This window comes from Hippocampus guttulatus, chromosome 7, assembly GCF_054856545.1.
Source record: "Hippocampus guttulatus isolate MCC_2025c chromosome 7, RoL_Hgut_1.0, whole genome shotgun sequence".
Taxonomy (NCBI): domain Eukaryota; kingdom Metazoa; phylum Chordata; class Actinopteri; order Syngnathiformes; family Syngnathidae; genus Hippocampus; species Hippocampus guttulatus.
Genome location: NC_141267.1, coordinates 9,375,875 through 9,389,829, shown reverse-complemented (window position 1 = coordinate 9,389,829; position 13,955 = coordinate 9,375,875). Strand labels below are relative to the sequence as shown.

Here is a 13,955-nt window from a genome sequence, read left to right as displayed (position 1 = left end):
TGCTAAACAATGAATATAAAAAATAGGCATCACTTAATTATCTTATTTACAACAATAACAATTCAACAATAGTAAAGATTGTGGTTCGTTAAAAAAATTAATAAAATCCATTCCGGACGAACAGATATTTTTCAAACTACCGGTAATTAACATCGCCGTATCTGTTAAATAAAAACAAAAATGTTTTCCTGTTGGTCTGTGAAGATAATGACTTAAAAGCATCAGTCAGGAAATGACTGCAACAGGAAAAAACAATCTATCTTTGATCAAAATCAGGAAGTCATACATGCTACAGTGAACTTCTCACTTTTCATGTTCAGTCCGAGGCTCCCGAAGTATTAAGAAACCAGGAAGGTTTTTTTGTTTCAAACATTGATTTTAACGGTGTTTCTTCTCGATTGAGAGACACCAGGGTGCAACAAACCAACTTCTGCGATAGTCACCAACGCGGAAAGACATCCTCTGTCATGCAACATTCATGTTTACTTGCTGATTTACTGTTGCACGTCAATATTTATCTGCTTGTGATCCTTTGAATATGTTTTACAGTATTAGATGAATGATCTCCATTTGAGCAGCTGACAACACATGGCTCATTCCACATATTAAATGAAGATTAAAACACGTACTATTATAGTGGTCAGAGCTCTTGAGTTTCTCCACCAGACTGATCCATTTTGCTCAAGCGTGCCTAATTTTGTGAAATGTACTGAATGAGCAAGACGGGGCAATCCATTGATCTTTTATTTTGCATACAGTTTAAAAGGCAGCAGTTCCACTCACAATTTCTCAAAACATACAAAGTTCAAACATCTTGGAAGGTAGAAAAAAAAGACAGAATACCACAGTTCCCAGTGGCACATTTAAGACCGTAAGCAGGACTTTGGACAAAACTAGCATGCGTAGTTTCATGGTGCTTAAATGTCTTATAATCTGCTCCTGGAAAATATGTTGGAAAATATTTGCATTTATATCTTCCACTGGGTCATATTGTCATATGTTAGTTGTTATCTGAGGGTTCATGCAAATATAGTAGCCTCAGTATCCCACATTTAATAAAGATGCACCACATTTTGTTTTCCACAGATATGTGCAGCATTACTATTTATTTATTAAATACTCATTCAAAGTGCTCTCTTCACTAGCACAATTTGGAATTTTCTTTCCAACTAATGCATATACTGTTTAACTGACAGTCGTGCATTCATGCATTTGAAAACAGAAACTTGATCATCCCCAAATTTGTAAAATGTGAACGTGTGCCTTAACAAAGCATAAAGTCCCACTTGTCCAAATTCCAAAGGGTGTATGTGTTGCAGCTAACCACAGTAGAATATTGGTTCATGTTTTCGATCAAGAGGTTGCCTGACAATGCCACATTGGGGGCAGTTGACTGACAATGCTTATCACACTGGGCTACATGTGGAGTAATTTCTTAAGTGGTGTCTGTCTGCTTTTATTCTGACTGGGTTCCCGACTCTTCTTGCTCATTTTGCCTCTGCGGGGCCGCTGAGGCCTGCGCCCCAAGTTGCAAATGATGTGATTGGGAAAATCAGCTTTGCTTTATTAGCATTGCTTTATATTTAATTGCAATATATTATAGTATTCTGTATTTACATTGTGTTGCCAGTGATTGTTTTGTTATGTTTCTAATGACTATATTTGCCCACGTAAAAAGAAATGTATACATACTTTACTTTTATTGAAATGTCTGTGAATACTGTAACTGTGTAATGTGGAGACACCCTCAGCAGAAGCGATATTGGGTTGGGAAGGCCTCGTGGAATGATGGGGAATGGTTATACTTGTTATTCTCGTAAAAAGGGAGAAGAAACGGTTCAATGTCATTCAGGTGCAATATTTTGAAAGAAAAAAACTTGCAAAGAACAGCTTCATTCTATTGACTGTATAATATGTTGCCTTTTTGGGGAGTGAGGGATCCAACTCAATGTTGTTCATATCCTCTCAAGTTACATTTACAATATTAGCATAGTGTGCCTCTTATTCGCCTCTTGCTAATTATATACTGCAAATCAAAAATCAGTAATTCTAACCTTGAACTGGTTTCAAGATCAGAGGCATTAATTGAAGAAAGCCATCATCTGCGATTTTTCATACAGGAAGGCCAGAAGGCTCTTCTGATCTAATTTGACAGTCTAATAGTTAATATGAAAGACCAGCAAACACACTGCGAGACAAAGGAAAAGTTATTACAATAGTACCCCTAAGTTTTATTTTCATTTATAAATTGCAAAATGTGTTTTTCTCTGTTTTACTAAATGTAGATTCCTTGCTGTTGCAGTATTCTTCCTGATTATAATCCATGACATTTTAAGTAATATATATTGTCCACTCCAGTTTTTTACATCATAGTGTGTGTGTGTGTGTGTGTGTGTGTGTGTGTGCGTGCGTGCGTGCGTGCGTGTGTGTCGGTGGTGGTGCAGGAGTCAAATGGGGGATCTTGAAGAGGGTGTCATTCAAAATAGGACCAGCACACACTTCAAAACAGATCATTACTATGTCCAGACTTCTTCTGGTCTCTAAACTAGAAGTCAACCATCGAAGAGGAGGAAAAAGTGCTACAGTGTATGGGGTGTTTCATTCAATTTTTCATTCTGTCCCATTTCATCTGAGCTAAGGTGCCTTCCAAGTGAAGAAGAATGTGTTAATCTGTTAATGGTGCTCCTGAATGATTGGTTTAAGGTGGACCATTGAGACCACTGGGACCAGTCCATGCGGGGGTAGACTCTCTGTAATACCGCCCTGCGAAACAGGATATACACCCATGGGTCTAGGATCTGGTTCCAGGAGGCAAAGCGCAGCCACAGCAAAAGATATATGACCTGGAGAGGATCTCCACTCAGCACAGTTTGTGCAATAAAGACCTGGCGGAGGAGGGAGGAAACAAATGAAATTAGCATAATTGAAATCCCTTCGATGAGGTGGAAATTCAACAAAGGAAGTCACACTTGCATTAATGACACAAAATGAACAAGATCCGAGTAGGATGGGAAATGAGAGCTTGCAATGAAATTAGTGGAATTAATTAGAGCTGCATTCAATGAACCTGGGCTGACAATTACAGTAAGTCACGTTAACCTTTCTACTGCAGCTTTTATTTTTTATTTTTTTTTGCACAGTCAGTTGCAGTAGCCAATCCATACCACATGACCATGAGGCTAATTTAACAGTTATATACACTGCAGTATGTACTTAAGAAACTTTGAATAGAAAATGTCAATATAATCCTATAAACACTTCCTATCATATTGTGTGTCAAGAAATTTTCCATGCACAAACAGTATGCACATGCACATGCACTCCACTCCAAAACTAAAAAGAAAATAAAAAAAATATCCTCCAGAACACCCCCCCCCCCCCCCCCCATTCTGGGTATTTGAAAAAAAATACTCTGTATTGTATTGTGCCCTGATTTGGGATTGGAGCATTTTGGTTATATGATTATTTTTGGGACGGTGTCTATGGTGGGAACTAAAATGATGTCAGTTGCATTTTGTAAACCAAATTTGCGTTAGAGGAGTCATCAAACTGTGAACAAGTCAGATTAGCGACCTGAGATCTGGGAATAAGATCTTGGTCTGTGGCAAATCTGACTTTATATGTTACATTTAAAATAAAATAGGTATTGAATCGTAAAATAGAACAGATGACACATTCATGGACATTCTGTTAGCAACTTATAGTGGTCCGTTTGATGATCTGAAATCCCTACAACTCGGATGGTACAGTTTACATGCTCGCTGAATGTTAAAAGACAGCCTAATGTAACATGCCAAGAACAAATGACAGGATCCAGAAAGAAAGTACAGACAGCTGCGGCATCACAAAGAAGAGACAACGGCTAACCCTGTAGTACGTAGATAGAATGGGTTGGAGGAGAACAGATGTGGAAATGAATGACCTCATTCAAGACGAGGTTCGGCTTGTTGGAGCGCACAGACCGATGTTAAGAGTGGTGACTGACGATTACGGTGTCAGAACCGTTTACCATTCACATTTCACTCGCCTTATTCGGGAAACGTGACACATGATGTATATCCACGGGTCAAATATCTGATTGCAGGTGGCCAAGCGTATGTACAACAAAACACTTTCGTCTTTTACGGCTTCCGCAGTCGAAGAGTTCACCAGAATATAAATCTGTGCAAGGTATCACACAACCAAGGTTAGACCGGGCAACAAATATTACATTTAACGGGCCTGTAATCATCACACCCATATTGTTTGCTGTGGGTAATTTCCACAAAATGTGGAAATGTAAATCTTTATCTGCAGAATGTGACTTGGGCAACTCTGACTAGTAGTATAAAAAATATGACATGGTTTCGTGAAACCATTTTTGCAGTCTTGAAAAAAAAATCATAATCATGATGAAATTGCAAAGGCATGTTTTAACATAAACATTCTTAACTGTTATCCGGATGTAAAAATGAGTTATTGGCAAACGTAGCTTGGATATCGAGTGATGGATGTGTTTGGGCAGGTGAAGGAGATAAAGGCTTTCTATCCTTCTTAACTGTCACTTAAAATGGAGAACTGCTGTTACACGGCTCTTCCAATAAAATGCCAAATAAAAATAGATACCAATCTCTAACTTTGATGATAACTCACTGATGCAAAGAGCCGAGGCAGAATGCTGCTCGCGCTTTCAAGGTACTGTAAGTCTCGTCACCTAAAGGTGTAATGTGTGCATCACTGGAGTGAAGTTAATTGCTTGTATAGACCACAAATTTGAGTCTCAGGAATAAACTCAGAGTTACAAAAGAACTCATGCTTTTAGCTAAAGTAAATCTTTTGTTCAAGTTGACCTTCAAACTCATCTCAGAAGTCATTTTTAGTTACATTTATTGAAAACTATTTATTCGTGTAAACGGTTGACACTTTGTACTGTTACTTTTGAAAACCTGTGGTGGTGATATTTAAATAAAGAACAAAGAGGTTTTCCTGGAAAAAACAAAACAAATAACATAGCACAAAAACACCATGTAAATCACTGGCGGTTCTATTTTTACAGGTTCTAGGAACCACAAATTTGTGTCAACTTGGATGCGTAGTGCTCTGGTCGGTTGATAAGGTACGACAAGATGTTTAAGGTATGATGGTGCCTGACTATTTAGTGCAGGGGTGGGAAATTCCGGTCCAGGAGGGCCACTATGTTGCATGTTTTAAATGTTGCCCCCCTCGAACAAACCTGATTCAAATCATCAGGGTCGTTATCAGGGTTCTGTAGAGCTTGCTAATGAGCTGATCTTTTGAACCAGTTAATCAGATTTGATTTGATTTGACTTTTTTTATTTGGTCTCCCATAGGAGAAACTTGTCTTGGGGCCTGTCCTCCAAGACAAGTTTCTCCTATGGGAGACCAAATAAAAAGTCAAATCAAATCAAATCAAATTGTGTTAGAGGGAAACATCTAAAACATGCAGGATAGCGCCCCTTGAGGATGGGAGTTGCCCAACCCTGATTTTGTGCTTTAATCAAGTCTGTTTATAGGACACCAGTGCAGTCAAGATAACACTGGAATAATGATCAATCTTTTTCAATTCGAGACAGTATTTTGGACCAGTTGTCGTCTTTATTGGATTAGAGAGTTACAATAATTCTGACAGAGGTCACATAAGCATATCCTACTTTTTCCAGCATAAGCTAGCAGCAAGAAAATATGTTTTATTTCCTAATGTTAACCAAATGGTATCAGCGGCTTGGACAGCCGTATGTATCACTTTGCTACTATTGTAGTTTATTGTCTTAGTCTGTTTTGAGGGTCTACTGCCATTGCAAAAGGTAAAAAAACAGACAGTGATGCGTCACTGAATGTATCCTTCAACAGCACCTTCTATGGACCTCTGGTAAATGTTTGCCAAGCATTTGCTTTCAGCTTGCATAGTTTGCTGATTTCAGTTATCACCATGGAGATCGCCCTAACGTACATTTTACAGTGGTTTTCCTTTTTTGCCTGTGCTGGACAGAAATTGTCAACTGGAGCGTTAAAGTCCCGCAGATTATCTGCAGGCTTTTAGTTCAGCTCATGAGGACGTTGCATTGCTGAGGAGCTATGAAGCATGTAAAAAGGAAACACAGTAAAATATCCTTGGATGGGATGATGCCTCATTATGGCAGTCCAGATAAAAAAACATAAACCAAGAAAAAAAAAGATTAAAATGCCAGAAGAGGGTGCTGGATGCTTTGGATGCCTTTCCAATGTGACAGTGCTGCAACATGGCAGTTACAATGCGGAGTCATTATAACCTTATCAGTGAATCTTTGTACAGTCTTGAGATGATCCAGAGTGGAAACCCTTCTTGAAATACAGTACACCATGGATGTTTCCTTATCTGTTTTCTTTGCAGTCTCGTGTCCTTATAAAGGCAAATGTCAAAACTTTCATGATGTTAAAATGCAGGGACAGTTCTGAGCTTGTCATGAATCCATACGATCCTGTTTTTTAGTTTTTGTGCTCCCTGAATAATTACCTTGACAAGTGTGCCTTCTGTGTCCACATTCTCATAATTAGCGGAGAAAACGTTTCTGACGTGTAAAGCATTGCAATATTATAATTAATATATCCGTCCGGACAAATAGACTTACCAGCATCGGGCACCAGCAGATGGAAGCGATGGCCATGATCAGGATGAGCTGCACCATCATTTCCACTTCCTGATCACGTGGACGTTGCATCTTATCCTGCCCACAGCACACCTTGATCAGTGTCACGACACTCACGGTGTTCAACACAAAGGACACAGCGATGCATGTCAAACCGAGCATGGAGAAGACCAGAGAAAAGGTCAGGTCACTGCCCTCTGAGCTAATGTTGAAAAAACACCAGGAGCCAGGCATCTGCATGTGGTAGCTCCCGATTCCTGTCAGAGGCAACAATGCTATGCAGCCGGCAATGAACCACACCAGCAACAACATGAAGACCGTTCGCCTCTTGGGCAGGGTGGTGCTGCGTGTAAATGGACGGGTGATGCCAATGAAGCGCTCCAACGCCATTGCGGCACCAAGCAGCAACGGGCACAGTCCGTAGAAGACCATGGACATGCCCATGAAGTTGCAGAAATGGCAGTGTGGGTCTAAATTGCGCCAGTTGAAGTGTGTCACGTGAAAAGAGACCACAATGCTGCCTGTGACCAGCAGACCCATGAAGTCAGTGACCACGAGGCCGCCCAGGAAAATGAGGAAGGACGAACGTGAGCTGCTGTGAGTCCGCTGGAATGACTTGATAAGAACCACAAAGGCGATGAGATTGGAGGTGATACCCAGCACGCTGAAGATGGAAGAGAAGTAGGCTGAGGCGATGGTGGACACAAACTTGAATGGAGGATTGTTAATGGTGTAGCAGATTGGGGTGTCGTTGGAGGGTGGTTGGGCAGAAGTGTTCATGGTGTCCAGGTGGGTCGAATGTTGAAGAACAATATCACAACGAAGAATATGGCTCTTCAACCTGAAAGAGAAAAACAAAATTCATCATCCATTTCATGTATGCATATACAGTAATAGTTCCCCGTGACCATTGTGAGGGTAAGTGGATCAGAAAATGGATGGATGGATGGATGGATGGTTATAATAGTTCATTTGATCAATCACACTTACACGTACACTCCACTTTACTCAGAGTGCAATTTGTTAAAATTATTATTTTTACCGCCATGGATTTGTAGCAGTGTTTTTTGCATCGATCTTTCATTATTCATGTTTCATACATTAATCTGTGTACAGTCGGCAGTGCAAGTAACATCAATCATTGCCACTGAATTAATGCAATAAATAATTTAGGCATTACAGAATATTAATAATGTTTGCTCCCAGTTGTCAAATGTGATGTACCGTCCTAAATGGAAGTGAACAGTGTCAAATGTGCATTTCAGGAATGTTCATAACTATAAAATGATGTGTTCAAATTGTTTTTAATCATTTTAGTGGACAACAAGCTTATTCATTTTGCAAGTAACTATGATGCATGGCATTTAGCGATACACATTCTCTTCATTACAAATGTCTGACAAAATTTTGGAGATGTTATTCTTAAATAAAATTGCTACTACACACCAAATAAAAGTTTAATTGCTTAAATAATCAGCTGGACACTAAAATGACATAAAGGAACCTGTCTTGGACTGATCGTGAGAAGGTAAGCCTGCTTGCAGGAAAAGGTCCTGATATTTACATTGTAGTGGTCATTCAGCAACCTTGCACTTTGTACGATTAAAATAAAGGTGATCATTTTGGACTTCAGGAGGCATCTAGATGAACCAAAGATGCAAAAAAGGTACCATAATGCCTACTCCACCTGAGGGTGCTCAGGAGGCACAAGTATGGAAGAAATGCTGCGGACTTCTCAACACTCCTTTCAGAACGTCAAAATCTACTGCCTCGGCAGAGCAAGAAACATCATCATGGACAGCTCACGTCCTGGTTCCCACCTGTTTGAATTGTTGCCCTCTCACTGTTGAGCTGGGGCAGAGCAAACCAGTTAACATCCATATCCTCACTCAATGCTAACATCCACCAAACATCACAACTCATCCTGAGCTTTTCTGTGTAATGTGTACGAAACCAAATTCTCATTTGTAAAAATAATATTGTTAAGACACTGAAAAAAGACATTGAAACATGTTTGCTAACTTGATCTACAAAAACATCCGCTCGAGTTGAACAAAGCAACTTTTTAAAATCAACTTCTGAGCAAATAATCATTAAATTTGAAATTTATGGCTGCAACATGTTCCAAAAAAGACTGAGGAAGTTCATGAGGAATGCGCATCAAACACTTGTGTGGAACATCCCACGGGGGAACAGGCTAACTGGGAACAGGTGGGTCCCATGATTAAAAGGAGCTTCTCTGAATTCACAAGCAAAGTTGGGGCGATGTTTACCTTTTTGTGAACAACTGTGTGTGAAAATAGTCAAACACTTGAAGGAAATTGTTGCTCTACGTACAATTGCAATCGATTTTAGGATGTCAACATCTACGGCCCGTATCATCAAAAAGGTTCAGAGGATTTGGAGAAATCACTGCAAGGCTCGTGTTTTGTCCCTCAGGCAGCACTGCATCAAAAACCGGCATCAATGTGTCAAGGATATCATCACATAGGCTCAGGAATGTTTCAGAAAACCAATGTCACTAAGTACAGTTTGGTGCTAAATCCCGAAGTGCAACTTAAATCTCTACTATGCAAAGTTAAAGCCATTTATCAACAACACCCAGAAACACTGCTGGCTTCTCTGTGACTGAGCTCATTTCAGATGGACTGATGAAAAGTGGAAAAGTGTTTTGTTGTCTGAGGATTTCACATACCAAATTGATTTTGGAAATTGTGGGCATTGTGTCTTCAGAGAGGAAAATAACCATCTGGACTGTTATGGGAGCTAAGTTCAAAAGCCAACGTGTGTGGTGGTAGGGGGCTGTGTTAGTGCCAATGGAATTGATCACTTACACATCTGTGAGGGCACCAATAATGCTGAAAGGTTCATACAAGTTTTGAAGAAACATATGCTGCCACCCAAGGAAGATTTTTTTTCGAATAGACAATAGATTTTTTTTCAGCAAGACAATGCCAAACCACATCCTGCATGTGTTACAACAGCCTGGCGAAAAGAGTGTGCATACTTAACTTGCCTGCCTGCAGTCCAGACCTGTCTCCCATTGAAAACGTGTGTCTCATTATGAAGCACAAATTGCGGAAACCCAAGACTGATGAGCAAGTGTAGTTCAACACCAAGCAAGCATGGGAAGAATTCCACTGGCAAAGCTTCAACAATTAGTTTCCTCAGTTCCCAAACATGAATTGCATGTTGCTAAAAGAAAAGGTGATGTAACACAGCGGTAAACATGACCCTGTCCACAATTTTTGGAATGTGTTGTAGCCATAACATTTGAAGTTAATGATTATTTGTTAAAAACAATACCATAATAATAACAATTTAAATATTGTATTCTGTTTGGATTTATGTGCAACACAATGCCCCGACTTCATTGGAATTGTGTTTTGTATTAACACGTTTAAGACACAATTATTGCAGCTACAGTGCTGCACAGATTCACTTGTGGGTTGGTCAACTCATGCCTAGAATGTAAAGTAATTAATTGAAAAATCAGCACACAAGTACAGTATATTCCTCCATGTTCCACACTGTGAAAGCAAGGTTTGGGTGTGCTTTGAAGTGATTTACATGGTGTTTTTGTGCTATGTTATTTGTTTTGTTTTTTCCAGGAAAACCTCTTTGTTCTTTATTTAAATATCACCACCACAGGTTTTCAAAAGTAACAGTACAAAGTGTCAACCGTTTACACGAATAAATAGTTTTCAATAAATGTAACTAAAAAAGACTTCTGAGATGAGTTTGAAGGTCAACTTGAACAAAAGATTTACTTTAGCTAAAAGTATGAGTTCTTTTGTAACTGAGTTTATTCCTGAGACTCAAATTTGTGGTCTATACAAGCAATTAACTTCACTCCATTGGACAATTCTAACATGAGACAGATTGCTCTTGGCACCAAGTGAAAACCTTTTCAGTATGCCATTAGACAAAAGTGCCTATTAGTTTAGAATCAATATGTGTACTGGATCTGTCATTCAGTATAGTTTTAAGGAGACACGCAAATTGTTTCCCATTGACAACCGCAAGGAACCTAAATGTGTACATTGCCTGCAAAATAATGAGATAATTTCAAAAAGCGCTAACTTTAAGATTGTAATCTGCCAGTGTCCCTGTTTATTATCAAACAAATATTAGTGGGCCTCAATTAAGAGAGTTTGCCTCTGCTTACACTCAGTACAATTATATACGTACCCCAACAGTGGGTATCAAACTTTTTACACCTCAAAAAATACTTGGGTTTCCAAGTATAACATTAAAATGAAAATACAGAAGCGCAGTGCTAATCAAAAGGTTGAGGTTCTCTTCTTTAACAATCTGTTTACAATTATTTTGAGTTACTTTAATATTTGTGCTTAAATATTAGAAAATAAGGTTATCACTCGCGGTAGATGGGTTCCCTCGAGTGGCACATGAAATTATGTTTTCTTTTTTTTTTGGGGTTGTTTTTAATCCAGTACAGTAAATGTACAAAGTACAGCTGAGTTGTATTTAACTTTTGAATACAATACATTGAAATTTTTTAGAGTTTTTTTATATATTTTTTACCTGACAGACTGTTCCATTGGAAATCAATTCGTCCTGCATATATCTAGTCAGCTGAAAAACTACAGTATTTGAGTTGGCTCTCTGTCTCTCTGTGGGAGACTTACCGGTACTCTAACTATGGTCCAAAACAATTTAATTCACTGGAGAACAAGGCAAGCGAGGGGCATGCAGCCTGTTAAGATGTTTCCCTTTTGAAATCAGTAACATAATACAGGTTTCTTCTCATTGATTCAATCTGTCAGATTACATTGTCGTGTAATTTCCATATAATTTGTCTTGAAGTAAATACAAAATGAAAAGCAGACTACTGTACTTGACCAAAATGTCTTGGCGAACAATTAAGATTATGAGGCGTATACACATAATGGGTCGGTCCAATCCCAAAATGATCACCAGTGAAAACATCTCTTCAGAGGTCTGATTTTTTTGTTTTCCAAAATATATACAGTATATTTTCCCATAAAAAAGACTTTCCAACAGTCATTAAAGTGTAAAGTTAACTGCTGTAGAGTAACATTTTGATGATTCTTGGGTATGCCTTACACGCACATCTCTTTCATTAATATGATGCCTACATCCTGTTATTCTTATTTCCGTTACTTCAGCAATACATTACTGTACTGAGCAGGCTTGACAGAGACATTTTGACCACTTTGCTTTTTTAAAAAAATTATCTTATTTTATTTATTTATTTATTTATTTTGTACAGTGTGGGTGTGTTTATAAACCATGGGCTCTCAATTTGGAAATTTCTGTTAATTAAACAACTGGTACTGATTGGAAGAAATGCAGCAGAATTCTCTATTCAAGTGGGCCGTTTCTGCTTCGACCCAACTCCAACACTCAGATGTAACCAATAACAAAAGTACTGTGTGACATTCCCAGGCAACACCACGAATGCTGTTCTTGTAGCATAAAACTGTCGTGCGTTTTGTATGTTTTGTGAGGTGGTTGACTAATGAATTTTTCTCTTACCATTAGAGGGGCTTAGAAGTTGACTTTGAGTTCTCCATCCAGACCATCAATCTGCTTCTCATTGCTCATTGAGCTAACGCAGGAGCAACGGGAGACAGAGAACAACTTTCAATGTTTGCACCTTGTCAAAGGAAAGATAAAAATAATCATAATAAAAATACAAAAATTAAAAAAAAAATTAAAACATTAGTGTCAAAACACGCTTAGCAGTTACCCTTCAACATCTCCTTTCCGCTGCGCCTGCTCAGCTCCCAGCAGCTCAGATAATCATCTCCCCCTTGAGTCATGCTTCCTTTTGTTCCTTGCAAAAGGGGAAGGGCTTTGGGAACAGACACAAACTATTCGAGGGAAGATTTAGCTACACAGAAAATGTTCAAAGCATAAATAAGACATTTATAAATGTTCCACAGGGAGAAAAGGAATTTGTCTCGTTTTTACTGGTGAGCATACATCATCCTCTTCCTGGTATGTCCATAAAAGGATAACACTATGATCATACAAACAATAAAAACAGCTTGTGTATGCAATAAAACACAAATATATTTAAGAAATCATCCAATGTATATTAATAATAGAAAACACAGCCAATGTTTCCATTGTTTAAGTCTTATTATGTAACAGTTTAAAACAGACAGTGCAGGTGTGGAGCAGTACCTCCAGTGTTGTGAGACATCTTTAACATGATCAGAGTCTGAAAATTAAAAGCATTAAATATTAAAAAATAACACAATCTAATATTATGAAAGGTAATTTGGACAAATATGTTATTTCAGACGGGTATCAATTCGGTAATCCCTTCACTCAATCAGTACACATGAAGTAGCTCTCACTGTCCAAAAGGTTGGTGACCCTCGCTTTAGATAGACTGGAGATCAACATCAGCAACATTTATTTTCCATCGGCCCACTCCAAGTATATTTATTGTCCAGGCCCCGATTAAATACACATTTAGTGAGTCTAGCATCCGACACATGAACATATTATTTGATATGTGAACAAATGAGTTGAATTACTCTGACATGAGAAAGCCTTCAAGAAGTGTGTGTGTGTGTGTGTGTGCGCGAATATACACTTACATAATGATTATTGTTGTAATTAGCAGCAAAATAAGTAGTAGAAGGGTTAGTGAGGTACTGGGTGACCGCAGTCATGTCTGCAGCGGTGAGGAGGAGGTGCTGGTCTTGGAGAAGGACTCTGAAAAGTTGTGGTGAAAGCGGGCGGGAGGGCCAAGACCAGCTAGGAAGTACACCGTCCGTTCTGGAAAATTAACATTTTTTTCCGAAATTCCAGATGGCGACCTTGGCCCCCGTTTGAAGATGTGCGACATTTAGACTTATTTTGAAGCTTGAAATCATTGTTGTAAATGAAAAACAGAGTGTTTGGCATACTGTAATTTAAGTGTTCGTCAAAATAAAGTTCTAATGAACACGATCCAAGAACACAATAGGTAAGTCATTACTTGAAAACACTGACAAAGATAGCGTTGAATAAATCGGACATTACGTAAATCACAAAATTAAATTACGCCATTATACATAATTCTTTTCCTTGGCTATTCCCTATACTTCAGCACAAATGGGATATTTAGACAGCGTAATTAAGATTGAATTAAACATGCTCAATTAAATGAAATTTCAAATGATTTAATCAATTTTAGCCATTAAATTTTAGCAGGAGAACCAGGAAACCATCCTGACATTGTCGAGGCCACTTTCGTAATTTAAAAACCATAATCAAACCACAGCTCAACTTATCACTTCAACATTATTATCTTCCCTTTGTGGATATAATTGGAATGTTTCTTCTATT

General features: G+C 38.5%; 1 protein-coding gene across 3 annotated transcripts; it reads right to left on the bottom strand.

Moving 5' to 3' along the window:
* Positions 1-730: 730 nt before the first annotated feature.
* On the bottom strand, positions 731-12,415 carry tbxa2r (thromboxane A2 receptor). Of its 3 annotated transcripts, none has more exons than XM_086116489.1 (4): positions 12,361-12,415; positions 12,147-12,267; positions 6,609-7,467; positions 731-2,885 (listed from the first exon to the last, which is right to left on the bottom strand). In XM_086116489.1, the coding sequence occupies exons 3-4, from the start codon at positions 7,404-7,406 to the stop codon at positions 2,580-2,582; spliced, it is 1,104 nt and encodes a 367-aa protein (XP_085972615.1). In that variant the 5' UTR covers positions 7,407-7,467; positions 12,147-12,267; positions 12,361-12,415; the 3' UTR covers positions 731-2,579. The 3 variants fall into 3 exon arrangements, with proteins under 3 accessions (XP_085972615.1, XP_085972616.1, XP_085972617.1); XM_086116491.1 differs by lacking the exon at positions 731-2,885 and adding an exon at positions 3,424-4,161; XM_086116490.1 differs by lacking the exon at positions 12,361-12,415 and having other exon boundaries at positions 12,147-12,343.
* Positions 12,416-13,955: the final 1,540 nt, after the last annotated feature.